Source organism: Notechis scutatus, chromosome 4 (assembly GCF_049901735.1).
Source record: "Notechis scutatus isolate UNSWTSFEM ecotype Mainland chromosome 4, rNotScu1.2, whole genome shotgun sequence".
Taxonomy (NCBI): domain Eukaryota; kingdom Metazoa; phylum Chordata; class Lepidosauria; order Squamata; family Elapidae; genus Notechis; species Notechis scutatus.
The window spans coordinates 121,068,649-121,084,811 of record NC_142012.1 but is presented as its reverse complement, the minus strand read 5'-3'; the positions used below and the strand labels follow the sequence as shown (position 1 = coordinate 121,084,811).

Here is a 16,163-nt window from a genome sequence, read left to right as displayed (position 1 = left end):
TACTTAGTTGTAGTGTTAAATATTACTATTTTACTATTATGGAGAAATGAGCCTTCCCAATATTTGATATACTAAACAATACACCCAAGGTACTATACTTTCTAGTGTGTAAAGACGCAATGATAATTAACCGGAATTGCTTAAGATATATGTAAGCTGTAGGCAAGTTTTCATTAAAAAAAAACTTTAAAAGGGAAACTGCACATTTCAGAAGATGCGATTACCCAACCATACACACACAAGCTTCTGCGGGAGCTTTTATCCAAGCTCTTGATCAATGAAATAGTGAAATATCTCCTTTCCTTTGATTTCCATAAAGCGGAACTGTCGTAAAGCAATGGGAAGCTTCTTCCAGGAGCCTTTCAAGTTGTCGCTGGGCGGGTGTGCCCGAACTGTCGCAAAAACGCGGGAAAGCAAAGGGGGGAGGTGAAGCCGTTGGGCGCGCCAATATGGCTGCTTTGCCGGAGGAGCCGACGGAGGCAGTAGCGGTAAAGCCGGATCCTGATGCGGGAGCGCCGCCGCCCGTTCCTCCCGCTCCCCTCTCCCAGTCCCCGATCTCGACGGCGCCAGCAGTTGCAACAACTGTCCCTCCTGCGTCTGCCTCCTCGGTCGCTGCCACCCTTCTCGCGGATGGGGAGCCGCTTGCGGGAGGAGTTGACTCGAAGAGCTCGGTGACTTCCAGCCCCACGCCGCCAGCCACTCAACTACCCGCCGACAAGCAGACTCTGCTGGCGGTGCTGCAGTTCTTGCGCCGCAGCAATCTGCGCGAATCGGAGGAGATCCTCCGGAGGGAAGCCCGTGGTCTCGTCGACGACGTCCCGAACGACCCGAATTCCTCCGTTCCCGGGATCCCCGGAGCTCATGGAGGGGAAGGACAGGATCCCAGTATAGGGATCTTGGCTCCTGGAACTGGGGACGTGCTAATCAATTCTGTGCCCTTTGGCCAGACTGGAGCTCCGATCTCTCCAGCCGCTATTACGACACCTCCCGCAGCGCCCTTGGGCCATCCTGGGAAAGGTGAGGTGTAAAACATCAATAGCAAGTGTTCATTGAGCCAACTTTTGACCTGGTGTACAACATACAGTAGTATGGAGATTTTTTGTTAAATTTTTATAGTTAAATATTCTGAGGTACCATATAAAGAGCCAAAAAGTAGTACCAGATATGCAGATATCAGATACGCAGTTAGGCTTTAAAGAGATTTTTCAAATAAGATATATACAAGAATGCAACATGTTATGTTGAGCAACCAAAACTTTTAAGACAATCCCTTAATTCCACGTGAGATTTTCATTATTCTTCCATTGTTGTACATACAATAATTTTGCTGCAGTTATGATATATAAAATCAATTTGTCATAAGTCTTATCTAACTCATCCATAAATTCCAAATAAAGAATACTGGTTTCTTCATAAATATTAATCTTTAAAATCTTACAAATTTGTATCCAAAATTTCTTAACTTTCTTAACTTTTTTCTTTTCCTTTTTTGGATGTTTTTTAAATTTCTTTTCCTTTTTTCATTTTGATTTATCTTCTGTTGTATGAAAACATCTTAGTAAATGTGAATTTTAAAAAGTGGCAGGGGTCTTAGAGGGAGAATGGGAGAGTTAGCTACATTCTAAGATGCTGCCAAATTGCCTCTCATACAGAATGCATTAGGAAAAATTAAGTTTTCAAAACATTATTTTATAGAGAGGCCAAATCCTGATACCCTTTACATATTTTTGAAACATTCTGTTTGATTAGAAAGAAGGAGAAAGCTCTTGCTGATATCGAAGTTTAACAGCATTGCACTAGTATTTTCTTTCTTTGATCATCTCATGCTACAAATAGTTCTTAGTCTATCCACAGAGTTTCCCTTCATTCTCTATATTTGATTTTACTGTACTTAATTTGAAATTTTTGGGAGGGAATTTGTAAACAATTTGTAAACATTTCTTAACTTTAAAAGGGTGGAATTAAACGCATTTGGAAACCAAATCTGTATTTATAGGGAAATTGCTAATGCAGCTGTTCTTAATACATTTAGTTGATAAATTTGGATCAAAACATTCTTGCTAGCCATCAGTTGAACATTGCGAGTTAAAATCAAATTTTATAATCAATATGTGCTGGATTTGGAGTAAAATGAGAGATTTTACTTCAAGGAATTCAAAGTATTTAAGATTGAAATAATGAATTGTGGAAGAATGCAGACATTAATTTTCCTTGATTAATTTTGTAGCCGGAGTTCTTGTAGAAGATCAGCCAGATGTGAGCGCGGTGCTATCTGCTTATAATCAACAAGGAGACCCAGCACTTTATGAAGAATACTATAGTGGATTGAAACACTTCATTGAATGTGCTCTGGATTGTCATCGAGCTGAATTATCACAACTTTTTTATCCTCTTTTTGTACACATGTACCTGGAACTAGTCTACAATGGACATGAAAGTGAAGCAAAATCGTTCTTTGAAAAGTAATACTTTTGTTCATTTAATATCCATGGATGTTTCACTAATAGGCACAACTTCATAATTATAGTAACAGTTAAAAAAAAGGCACATTTATTTTGAAGCATGATAAACTGGGAATAGAAAGAATCGATTGCATTTACTTTGGGATACGCTTAGAGTAGAAAGAAAATACGTTTGAAGCATTTTGAAAATATAGAAACCTTACCAGTTATCCCTCTTGGCAGAGAAAGATTAATAGACATTCTTTTGAAAGTGATTGATTTCTTTAGGGAATTTTGATGCATAATAAAGAGATTCCCGGTTACTTGGGTTACTTACTATCTATAAATTATTTCTTTTCGGAGAGTTTTGGTTTCTTGCATCAGTGTACACACAAAATATGCTTTGCTTTGTTTATGGATATGTATATATCAAAGAAATTTTATTCTGAGGTACTTAGAATTTAGTTAAGATAATTATATTTTGTCTGTGTAAATTTTTACCCCTGAAATGTTCTGGCCTGAACCATTGAATAATGTTATTCCTTCTTGGTAAAAGTAGGGTTTTATCATGAAATGCTAAAACTATTGTCTTCTGTTTGAATATACATCCATTATTTATCAGATTTAGGGGTCATCCAATTCTCTAGCAACTCTGAACAAGAAATAAAAAGTTATATAAATCGTAACTGGCCAAAAAAAACCAAATCACAAACATGGAAGCAACTATAATTAAAAGGGCTCCACAATCAATCTTTCACCAAGGAAAACTAGGTCTTAGTAATTTCCTAGACATCTTAAGAGTGAGAGCTGCATAAATCTCTGGGATAGTAACATTTTAGAATTCAACAAAATAAGGCCGCTTCTGGGTCCTGTCATTTGACAATGTTTATTGACAGGACACAGAATACCCACCTCCTTAATTAGGCAGGAGATTGATGGTCCCTCAGCCATGAAAAGCTTTAAAGGTGATAAACATGACCCTTGGATTGCCCCCAGAAGGCAAATGGTAACGAGTGCAGTTCTTGAAGCATCAAAGTCAAGTGCACATAATACAATGCTCTTATCATTTCCCACACTTGCATCCTTGACCAGCTGTAGGTTCTGGATGGTCTCCGTTGCACAGCATTTCTCCCTGTGTTTCAAAGAGGAGGACTTCAAAGAGTAAGACTGGGAAGAGGGAAAGAAAATTGCCCATGATTTGGTGGGGAAAATGTTACATATGTCTGAATATGATGTTCTGGATGTATTGCATAAGAACTTGGGTATTGTGTCAATTGTTACCCATTTTGGTTACATGTACTGCTGCTAAGAGTTGCTGCTAACGGAGGACTATCAGTTGTTTTCCATTCCATTTTCCATAAATCTCAATTATATTTTTGTGCCATAGTTTTTATACAACTATTTATGATACAATTTTACAACTACTTCAAGATCTGATTAATTCAATCAATGTGATGGTTAAATCCCTACTTATCTCTAATATATCCCTAATCTCCCAGGTTTCACGGGGACCAAGAATGTTATTACCAAGATGACTTGCGTGTACTATCAAGTTTAACCAAGAAAGAGCATATGAGGGGCAATGAGACTATGTTGGATTTCCGAACAAGCAAGTTTGTGTTGCGTATTTCCCGTGACTCTTACCAGCTCCTGAAGAGACATCTTCAGGAAAAACAGAACAATCAGATCTGGAACATTGTTCAAGAACATCTTTACATTGATATTTTTGATGGAATGCCTCGTAGTAAACAACAGATTGATGCTATGGTGGGAAGTTTAGCTGGAGAAGCCAAACGAGAAGCAAATAAAGCAAAGGTATGACATGAGATATATTATCATGGACAGTATTGCAATGGATAAAAAAACGTGAAAGTTACATTTATGACCATAGTTGGTATTGTGGTTTGCTTGTAATGGTGTACATTATTATGCTCCAATTAACAAGAATTTATTATTTTGCTCAAATTGAAAAATAATTATTGAGAAGAAACCAGCTTCAAAACAATGCTTCTAAGTTAATATCAAGTTTTGGTCCATAAGAAACAAGCTAACAGCTCAATTCCTTGTTTAAATTTGGTTCATATAAACAAGGAAGTAAGACTTCCTATATTTCAACTTTTAAGGATAAGCTTAAAGTCAGCTGGGTCACCTTGAGTCAGTCACACTCTTAACCCAACTCATATCACTGGATTGTTATTATGGGGAAAATAGGAAGAGGAAGCTGTATTGGATATGTTTGCTCTCTTGAGTTGTTTGTAAAAATAATAAAGGCAGGATAAAAATAAATAAAATTTTCCACCCATCATGGTAGTAGGGAAGGTATAGATTAACAAAAATATTAAATTAATTGATACCAGATGCTTTTTGAACTTAAGGAAAGTGCTGCAAGTTATTAACACAAAGCAAAGAGTGTGCAGGGAGAGATTTAATCCAAGTTGTAGAGCTGCCCATCTCACAAAAATGACTTTGGGTAGCATACAGCAATTGAATAAAACAATTGTAAAAACATCAGATAAAATTATACAGGTAGTCCTTGACTTGCAACAGTTCATTTAGTGACCAAAGTTAAAGCATCATTGAAGAAAGTGACTTATGACTGTTTTTTACATGACCATTACAGCATCCCCGTGGGTATGTGATCAAAATTCAGGTGCTTGGCAACTGGTTCATATTTATGATAGTTGCAGTGTCCCAGGGTCATGTAATCACATTTTGTGACCTTCTGACAAGTCAGTGAGGAAGTCAGATCCACTTAGCAACTGTGTTACTGATTTAACAACTGCCGTAATTCACTTAACAATGGTGGCAAGAAAGGTTGTAAAGTGGGGCAAAACTCTCTTAACAAATGTCTCTCTTAGGAAAAGAAATTTTGGGCTCAACCGTGCTTGTAAGTTGAAGACTACCTGTATAAACTAAATTCACATAAAATATAATTTAAATATAATAAAAACAAATATACAAATCCTAGTCAAAGAGAGGATAAGGATGGCTACCTCAGAAGTGGTGTCATCAAAACATGTCTCTGGTTCTCCGGAAAGTCCAGGCCTGATAACAATCAGTTGCCTTACTTGCACTAAAATAAGACCAGAAGCTTCAGAAAACAGCACTACGTGTAAAAATGCTTTACTTCATCCCCTTAATCTAGCAGTTATCTAGCTAAACTTCCCCCAACCCATAATTCTGATATGTCAGCATATCTGGAGGGCATGAGAATAGAGACAGAATTATGGTTAGATCAGTGTAATTTTCTTTCAGCATTCAGAAAGGTGTTATAGGTTCTTACCAGTTTTTGAGATATGTCAGGAAAGAGGTGCTGTTTAAAGAAATGGGAACTAAAAATACTTTTTGAATTTAGGATTGTGATTTGTGATTAGAGATAGTTTACAACATGGACATGCATAATATCTCATGGAAGATATGGAACACATGAAAGAAATGCTAGGGGAATATTTCTCTAATTTGTACTTTCTTCTTTTGACGTACAGGTATTTTTTGGCTTATTAAAAGAACCAGAAATTGAGGTACCTTTGGATGATGAAGATGAAGAAGGAGAGAATGAAGAGGGGAAGCCAAAGAAAAAGAAGCCAAAAAAAGATAACATGGGATCAAAAAGTAAAAAGCAGGATCCAAATGCTCCTCCTCAGAATAGGTAGAACCTCTCTTAACTTCCATTTAAATTGCTCAGGCTCAGTTCTTACTTAAATGTGACATTTCAAACTGTAATAAGCAACTCTTTTTTGCTTAAATGTTCCTCCCTTTTCACCACCACCCCAGCCAGCTTTCTATGTAAAGAGATATCCAAGTGGCAAGGGAATAGAGAAAAACTATAAATTATGTGAATCTCCATATAGTCTACTAAGGTGTAGACAAAAGTTTACTAGTCTTCAAGTGGACAGTGAGGAAATCCTGTGAATTTGCTTGAGGATAAGCATCTGCTCAATGAGGTTGAAAATGTTTATCTGTGTTTTGAAACTGTTCTTCTTTATGCAGAATTCCTCTTCCTGAGCTAAAGGATTCTGATAAGCTAGATAAAATAATGAATATGAAGGAAGCTACTAAACGTGTTCGACTTGGTCCAGACTGTTTGCCTTCTATTTGCTTCTACACGTTTCTTAATGCATATCAGGTTAGTGTACTGGAATGACAGTGGATCAGATCACAACACAGCCTTGCATGAAGGCTTGGATTGGTGATTGCAGAGGGAAAAATCAAAAGACATATAAACTATTGCTGAAGGAAAACAAAATTATTTTTTTCTGGTCTCCCAAATAAAGAATATTAAATTTCAAAAAGTTCAAACTTTGTGAACTAGTCCAACCCTTCAGATTGGCTTCAAAAATCTAATGGGAAGATAAAGGTTATTGTTATAATCTTCACTCCAATTATTTCTGGAGATAGCTAACAAGGTGGGAAAGTAGCACAAGCCCCTCCCACTTCCATCATGTAATATGGGCCAAAATGCTCTTTTTGTGTTATAATCCAGGTGGCCCCATTTGTATTTTAGCCTGGGAGGCCCCTCTTTGCAGTCTTTTTGAAAACACATAAGTGTTACTATAGGTGTGTATCAGGATGCACTGTCTTTGTTTTGCCCAGTAATAAATGACTACAAACTGCACTGTCAAACTTTATTTTCTAAGTTTTGAAGCCACTTAGAAAAAAATGAAGCTGATAATTTTTATTTTATTCATTTTTTAACTTTTTTATTTAAATCTTGTCATTATTTTTAGAAATAATTCAAGAAGGCAAACATACTTATTATTCCTTCCTCCTCCTATTTTCCCCACAATAACTATCAGGTGGGATGGGCTGAGAGAGAGAGTGACTGATTGTTACTCCAATTGATAGTTTATTATTTACGTTCAATCTGAATATTGTGCTTTAACATTAAAAAAAAACTGTTTAATTGTGGTTTATGCAAACAGGGTCTTACAGCTGTGGATGTTACAGATGACTCTAGCATGATTGTTGGAGGCTTTGCTGATTCCACTGTCAGGGTATGGTCTGTGACACCCAAAAAGCTTCGCAGTGTAAAATCAGCCACAGGTAATAAAAATTAACTCATTTCAATTTTCATAAGAGCTGAAGTTGCTCTGTTAGAATAACAATATTAAGAGACAAATATTAAAATAATGGTCAAAATTGTTTCTTTGCAATTTAAGTATTTAACAATACTTTAATGTTATTTAAGACCCTCAGAATAATACCTTTGCAGAATAATACCTTTGCAAAAATAATAAATCAGAAAAACTAAAAAGGACCATATTTAGTGAACCAAGTATTACATTTTTGGAACTTCATAACATGCATCCTATGCACAGATGCAGTCTTGTATAGATAATCCTTGACTTACAACCGTTTGTTCAAAGACTGTTCAAAATTACAATGGCATTGAACAAAGGGATTTCTGCCCAAAGTTACAGTTGCTATAATGCCCCTATGATCATGTGAACAAAATTTAAGCACTTGGCAAACTGCCTCCCCTTATGACTGACTGAAGAGAGGCTGCAACCCCTCTTCCTCCAGCCTACCTCCCCACCCCAATGGGTCCCTGCCACCCTTGAACCTGCTTCCCTCCCACTGAATCTTGCACACTCCCCACCCTCATTACATTTGATCACTTATTTTTTTTCAGTACTGTTGATCTCTTTCTGGAAAGCAACAGCTCCGTGTGAGGTCTTCCTACACAGTGGAAGCTGCATGGCTCCATCCTGTATGGAAATGGGTGCCATTTCATTGTGGCCACTCCCCAAATGGAGACCACACTGGGGAAGGACAGCAGGCCACTGTACCCCTCAGCCTCCCTATGTAGTGAAGGCTGTATGACACTATCCTGGAAGCAGCTGCCATGTGGGGAATGAATTATGGCCACTCCAAAATGGTTCCTACTTCTGGGACAGAGCTACACAACCTCCACTGTGTAAGAAGGTGGAATGGCTTCTTCCAGAAGGAGATCTATGTTACTGAAAAACTAAGTGACCAAATGATGACGGGATGGGGAAGAGGGTATGGGACCCAGTGGGGTGGGAAGCAGGCCCAAGCCCTATAAGGACTCAGTGGGGAGGAGGCCTAATATGAGTATCCAGTAGAGTGGGGAAGGAGGCCTAAGGTGTGCAGGGACCTCCAGTGGTGAAAAGTGGAGCATAGGGGTAGAGGAGGCCTATGACAGGCCATGTGTAAGCCTTGGAAGTGCTGCAGTATGGACCTGGGCTTCCTTCACTAGGTATTCAATGACCTTTGCAGTTGCTTAACTGCATTGGGGAGAACAGGGATGGGGGTCATTAACTGAGGTGATCACGTGAGCTCACGTATTTACGGCCATAACTTGCAACTGTAATGGGCAGGCTCAATTACAGTCAGAAGTTGAGGACTACTTGTAGTATTATGTAGTTGTACAAAATGAGCCAGTTTGGCATAGTGCTTAAGACACCAGGTTAGAAATCAAGAGGTCATAAGTTCTAGTCTTGCCTTAGGCATGAGACTTGCTGGGTGACTTTGGACCACTTTCTTTCTCCCGCACTAGGAAGGAGGCAATGACAAACCAGTTCTGAAATCTAGCCAAAAATACTTCAGGAACCTGTCAGTTAACATGAGGACCAAGGAAGGGGGGAAAGTGCAAAACTGATTTTGTACCAGAAGATTTGAAAGACCTCGGGGAATGTTTCATTCTTCCTCCGAACCATTCAAGTTTCCTTCAGAACTATGATTTTCTGTGGGTAGTTTCCTGGTTTCTGGAAACAAGTGCAGTACTTTGAACTAGACATGGTTTGGAGTATATTTATGTATTTATGTTATTTTAAAAGACTTACATAACTACTCATAGTTGTAACCACAATCCTGGGCAGCATACAACCAGTAAAAGCAACAGAAGTCCATCTTGGGGAACCTAAAATAGGCTTGTTTAATCTGGAGCATTGTTCCATGAGACAGATTTTGAAATTCATGCTCTGTTTGTCATGGTCTTTGGGAGTAATAGAATGTTCCCAAATTATCAGGAAGAGTCAATCCCCGAATTATTGAGCCCCGAACTAATAATGTATTTTTGCCAAAAGGAAAGAACATAAATAAATTCAGGAAGAATATAGAGACAGGACATTCAGATGGTTAGGAGGATAGAATAAAAGAAAATACTGTAAGTGCAGCCTATTAATTAAAAGGTCACCCATATTATTATATATATGCATCCCCCAGTTTAATCGAGGACCTCTTAGATTAAAAGAGTAAATATTTCACACATTGAATTGCTGTATTTGTAGCATGTTTTAACCCATTGTCTTTTAGTGGGAATAAGATGTACATTTACTACAAGTACTATTAATCGATTATACTGAATATGAAATTTAGTTTTTCTTTCTTTCAGATCTCAGTGTCATAGATAAAGAATCTGATGATGTTTTAGAAAGAATCATGGATGAAAAAACAGCAAGTGAATTGAAGATTTTATATGGCCATAGTGGACCTGTCTACGGTGCTAGCTTTAGTCCTGATAGGTAAGATAACAGTTCCTTCCCTGTGAGTGTGTGAACTTCATTTACAGGTATTTTTTGAATAGTTGTATCTTGTGATAAATGTTTAGGATTAAGATTTTTCTTTTTGCTTGTTTTGTCAGGAACTATTTGCTATCATGTTCAGAGGATGGCACTATCAGATTGTGGAGTCTTCTAACTTTTTCTTGTTTGGTGGGATACAAAGGACATAATTATCCTGTATGGGACACACAGTTCTCTCCGTATGGATATTATTTTGTATCTGGAGGCCACGACAGAGTGTCTCGGTATGAATTATCACAGCTTTCTCATATAGATAGAATCTCAGAACCGTTTATTTTTAGCGAAGGAAACCTTTTATGTTAGTTGCTGCTGTAACTTAGAATATGTCTTATATTACAAAATTATATGACCATTGATTAAAAATAGTTCTGTTTATATTTATATAGAGGCACAAACAAGGCAATATTTCATTTTTAATACAATCTATTTTTTCTCTTATTAAACATACTCTCTACTGGATTGAAGTTTGTGGGCTACGGATCACTATCAGCCTTTGCGGATCTTTGCTGGTCATCTGGCAGATGTCACATGTACACGTTTTCATCCAAACTCCAACTACATTGCCACAGGCTCAGCAGACAGAACTGTGAGGCTTTGGGATGTTCTGAATGGAAACTGTGTAAGAATCTTCACGGGACATAAGGTATGGAATCCATATGGAAATAATTTGATTTTACTGCTAATCTAATTAGATAGATCATAGTTCCAATTAACTGCATATCCTGGAAGTCTCTCTAAGACCTGATTCTGTTTTAATGGAGCCACCTCTCAATTTTTATTTATGTGGTTTTCTCTGGAGTCATATTTCTTTGAAATTGTATATTCTTAAATATTATAAGTTGTTCAGAAGTTTTTTAGACTCAGGAGGCCTCAAAAATCAGGTAGGGTGGATAGATTGATAGACAGGCTCATATCTAAGTTATAACTTTTAAATGCAAATTTTAGGGGAAATCTGATTACGGGTTTGCAAGTAAGGCATACATTACACTTATAAGAATCCTTAATTTTATCCCAGTAGGCTTCATCAAGCGTACTTTGCTAGAACTTTTCATTTAAAAATCAGCCAGATGTTTTTCCCTCATAAAACAGGTTCATATATTAAAGTAATCATGGTTTAATTACCCTTATTTTAAAAACTAAAGTGGTTTGATTAGTACATTGTGCTAAGCCCAAACCAAGGCACTTTATGGTCTATCGTGTATATATGTACCAAGCTAGCAAAACTCTTCTGGCAAGTCTGAGAGCAAATACAATGAGAATTCTATCTATTACGGAAGTTCCTGTTGAAATGTTAAACATTTCTATTAAGATAGAATGTGGCACTTTGCACTAATTGTGACCTTTTCTAAAATGGGAGACTTTAGCACTCATGCCTTTATTACTTTGAAGATGGGCTACTACAATGCATCTGTACTGGAGACTGGTCCTGATGACTACTTACAAACTTAAGTAATGCAAAATATGGCAGCCATGCTGGTGAGAGAGTCATAATAGCAGTGATAAGTCAGTTGCCAGTTTGTTTTCAGGAACATGGTAAAAAGTGCTACTTATGTCATGCAGATTTACATTGCTTATGACTAACCTTTCTAGAAGTCAGTCTCCTTCAGAGAACATCTGCATGTCCATTCATAAAGGGAGGCTCCGCGGTCCCTCATAACGGATGTGTGAAGGCTCATTTTTTACACTGAGACAATAGCCTGATGCCAGACCAAATCAAGAGATGTGGGAAACTGTATGTGCACCCCTAAGAGGTGGTTTCTTTAGTGGGAAAGAAAATCACATTAATAGAACTTGTATCTGAGTCATTGCTGTTTATGATTTAAATATATATATATATATATCAAACATCCTTCTGGTCATATTTAACTTCATTATTTGGATTCTGGGCTGAAGTAGATAATGAAGTAGAAAATTAAATGTACTTGACCCAGCTACCTCTGGACTCTGCTGGAGATTGGAAAGTGTTATCAGTTCCTACTGGAATTTTTCATCTACAAAGACTCATAACTGAATGGGAATGGTTAGCAGATGTAAACACTAAGCATGTTTAATTGAACATTTAGCCTGTTTTGTTTATCTCTTAGGGACCAGTTAATTCATTAGCATTTTCTCCTAATGGACGGTTCTTGGCAACTGGAGCAACTGATGGAAGAGTGCTTCTGTGGGATATTGGCCATGGTTTAATGGTAGGAGAGCTAAAAGGACACACAGACACAATTTATGCACTCAAATTCAGTAGAGATGGAGAGATCTTAGCTTCAGGTATGATTTAAAACTAATGCTATCAACTACAATAATTCATCATTCTCTATTTTGTACTCCGTTTCTAAAGATGAAAAATAACTGCAAATAGTTGCATTAGTACCTTATTATAAATGGTTCCATCCATGACATCCTGACAATAAATTTCTTAGATGGTTTGAGCCTTTTGAAATGAACATTTGTGCAATTTGAAGCCAATTTTGCTAGGATTGTCTTTGTAGAATTGTTTTCATATTTATAGATTGAAGTTTAATGAGCGAGTCTTCTTGAAATAAAGTTGTGATCTGTAGTATATTCCTTTAAATTCAATTCAGATTTTTCTGTCAACATTACTGGGCATATAAAATTGTTTTACAAGAATGTCATGTAAATTTTTTAGAAGTTTTAATTTTTAGAAAACTATGAGACACTTCTATTATTACTAGAACAATAGGTTTGCTTGAGTATTTATCATAACTTCAATCTTCCATTTTAAAAAATTGATGAGTTACCTTCTAAATGTGACAGTTCATATAAATTCCTGGTATATTAAGTACTTTGTTATTTTAGTTGAATATACAGTCTAAGACCAGATAAAATACAATAAAGAAATGAGGAATGTGAAGTGCACAAGCTCCATTTACATCAAACTACTGGTATGTTTGGCAAGTAGAAAAAATGTTAAGTCAGAGTATTAAGTGTGGGTCAAAAGATGGCATAGAAAGATGTGTGAAACAGTTCTTGATAGCTTCATCCAAGCATGGCCAGAGATACCTCAAATATCTGGCGTTACTGAAGCTCTCTTCCAACACCCTTGAGAATAAGGTGTTAAATCTCATGTGGTATAAATGCTTTTCTGTTCAGATAGATGAGGCTGGAAAAGTAATTAGGAATGGTAGAAGTATACTATAGAAGTCACCATAGCAATATTTTGAGTTTGGATATGTTCATTCTTCAGATCCAAGTGAAGGTCAACCTTCAATATAATTTTCCTGGTCCGAACATTATCAGGGATATTCAGTACTCTTGTTTTCTGAATCAAGACATAATTTTGCTTTTACATTTAATGTGATAAATGTTTGTTTTTCCAGAACATACTAAACTATATTTGACAAATTGACTACAGCGTTTAGAGAATCATTTAACATTCATGTATTTTTTTTTAAGGTTCAATGGACAATACAGTTAAACTTTGGGATGCTGTGAAAGCTTTTGAGGACTTGGAGACAGATGATTTTACAACAGCCACTGGACACATAAACCTTCCTGAAAGTTCACAGGACTTGCTTCTAGGCACATATATGACTAAATCAACTCCAGTTATACACCTCCACTTTACTCGAAGAAATTTGCTTCTTGCTGCTGGGGCTTATAGTTCTCAGTAAAACACAAGATTAAATGGCTTGATTATGCAAGTCTTGTAAAGTATGTTTAGATCTTCACATTCCTAAATATTACCATTAATATATTGTACAAATGAACTGAAATTCTGTTGGTACAAGGATACTAAGTAAGGCAGGACAGACAAAAAACTGGCATTTCTGCTTTTCTCTACGCCACCCCCCAAAATAATTTTTTTCTACTGAAATCATAAGGAATTGATGCCAGCTGCGAAGATAGTGTAAATAGACAATTAGTTTGGATACCGGTCAATCCTTTTTTCCGTTTCTCAATGGTCCTTGAGACACCTTTCTCAACATTAGCACTGCATAAATATTTTTCTGTAAAACTTGTTCAAAAAGGTTGGGAGAGTACAATGTATAGAGCAGTGTGCTGTATTTATGTAGCAAGAAAATCAGAATTATTATTTAAATTAAGTACCCCAGAGCTTTAAAAATCACATTATATAACTACATATGTATTGGGAATTACTAAAATAAGTAGCATTTCAGATTGACTTTATAAATGTTACTTAAGACTTTTAAGAGAGAGACTGGCTTCTCTAAGAATTCTAGATATTCTACAGAAGTAAAAATGATTGTCACAAATATGATTATTCAGGTATGCATCACAAAAAAAATAGTTGGCTGTAAATTTTTCATAAGGACTTACGGCTTTTTAAAAAAAACAATTGTGATTTTGTATTTTATACAGTTTTGTATCTTTATAATAAAATTCTGTAAAAATACTTCCATTTGAGTGAGTTATTTTTACATGCTTCTTTAAGAAGCAACCTTGTATTAGCATACCTTAGTGCAATGATTCAGGTACTTCTCACTTATGATAATTAGGATCAGAATTTCTGTGGCTAAGCAATGCAGTCATAAAGCATGATGACACATGGCTGCATTGTTTAACAATAGCAATCCTGGCAGTTCCTATTACCATTAAATGAGAATCACAAATCATTAAGTGAAAATATTGTATGAGTACGACTTGCAACTTGCCAGCTTCCCACAAGCAAAATCAATGGGAAAGTTGGCTGGAAGTTGCGAGTCCTGACAGTGATGGCTAACCTTTTTGGAACCAAGTGCCCAAAGCATATGTGCGTGCATCCCCAAAATGGAACGTCTGCGCACGACCCCCATATGTGCATGTGACCCCCCCATGTGTGCAACCCTGTGCATGCACCTCTCCCCCACACATGTATATAACTCATACATGCACCCTGCCCCCGCACATGCATGACTCCCTCACGTGCCCCACCCCCCACAAATGCACAGTAGAGACCCGAAGACCAGCTGGCTGGCGGGAGGTGTGTGTGCACATGCGCAGCTGAGCTGGGGTGACAGCTCGTGTGCCCAGAGGGCTCTGCGTGCCACCTTTGGCATGCATGCCATAGGTTCACCATCACGGTCCTAGGAGATTGCAAAGAAGCTGGACAAAGGGGTGAGAGGGAAGTGCTGAAGTAAATTGCCCAGGATGCTAAAGTGGTGTGACTGTTAGCGGGCTGGGGTGTGCTATGATGCAAGTGTGCATTATAGTATATGAAAACTCTGGTATCTCCTATTCTGTAGCAGGGCTCCTTGAGAAAGTGGTGGGAGCAACTTGCAACCTTCCCTGCTGGCTTCCCCACTGACTGCTTATGGGAAGCTGGCAGGGAACCTTGCCAATGATCACATGACCATAAGATGTTACAACTATTGTGCAAGCTTGTCAAGCACCTGGATTGGTGGTGCAGGGGCTAGAACCTTGAGAACCTGAGATACCGTATATACTCGAGTATAAGTCGACCCGAATATAAGCCGAGGCACCTAATTTTACACAAAAAAACTGGGAAAACTTATTGACTCGAGTATAAGCCGAGGGTGGGAAATGCAGCAGCTACTGGTAAATTTCAAAAATAAAAATAATTAATTTGGGAAACAATCTCACTATCATGAAAGGTTTAATTGATTCACTAACCCAAAAGAAGATGATGATGATGACAGCGGGAGGCAGGAGTCATTCTCTTCCCCTCCTCGGAGGCCCCCTGAGTCAGGAGTCACTACACGCCGGCGCGGCCCCAGTCCCATCGCCTCGGGAAGGGAAAGGCAAAGCGCTTTTTGCCTTTCCCTTCCCGGCTGGGGCTGTTGGGAGTCGCTGCCGCCGGAGGCCGCGACTCCACACCAATTTTTTTTTCAGAGGGGAATCTGACTCGAGTATAAGCCGAGGGGGGGATTTTTTCAGCACAAAAATTGGGCTGAAAAACTAGGCTTATACTCGAGTATATACAGTAAGTATTTTTCAGCACACTGACAAATTTGGTTGTTAAACAAGTAGTCACTGAGGATTACCTGTACATATCGTATTTTTCATATATGCACTTTTTCCACTCCCAAATGGAAATGTCTGTGTCTTATAGAGCAGTGATCCCCAACCTTTTTGACGCCGCGGCCCGGTACCGGCATCAACTGGGCGCCGCCATCTTTTTTTGACGAAAAAGTGCTTCCGGCCTCACGGAAGCACTTTTGTCAAAAATGGCGGCTGGCCGGTGAGCTTTTTCGGGTAGAAA

The 16,163-nt window shown here is 37.9% G+C and overlaps 1 protein-coding gene across 1 annotated transcript; it reads left to right on the top strand.

Annotated features, from left to right (window-relative positions):
* Positions 1–422: 422 nt before the first annotated feature.
* TAF5 (TATA-box binding protein associated factor 5) lies at positions 423–14,355 on the top strand. The gene is made up of 11 exons (XM_026664851.2): positions 423–1,017; positions 2,228–2,462; positions 3,941–4,256; positions 5,927–6,090; positions 6,432–6,567; positions 7,364–7,484; positions 9,799–9,928; positions 10,048–10,212; positions 10,454–10,631; positions 12,073–12,250; positions 13,397–14,355. Exons 1-11 carry the CDS (start codon positions 450–452, stop codon positions 13,612–13,614), a joined length of 2,409 nt encoding a protein of 802 aa, XP_026520636.2. The 5' UTR covers positions 423–449; the 3' UTR covers positions 13,615–14,355.
* Positions 14,356–16,163: the final 1,808 nt, after the last annotated feature.

What these genes read in the sequence shown, in the direction of transcription:
- TAF5 (XM_026664851.2), top strand. Translation starts at nt 450, where the DNA reads ATGGCTGCTTTGCCGGAGGAGCCGACGGAGGCAGTAGCGGTAAAGCCG. An exon ending in CGTTTCTTAATGCATATCAG is followed by an intron (nt 6,568 to 7,363) that starts GTTAGTGTACTG and finishes TTATGCAAACAG; the next exon opens with GGTCTTACAGCTGTGGATGT. An exon ending in GCTAGCTTTAGTCCTGATAG is followed by an intron (nt 9,929 to 10,047) that starts GTAAGATAACAG and finishes TTGTTTTGTCAG; the next exon opens with GAACTATTTGCTATCATGTT.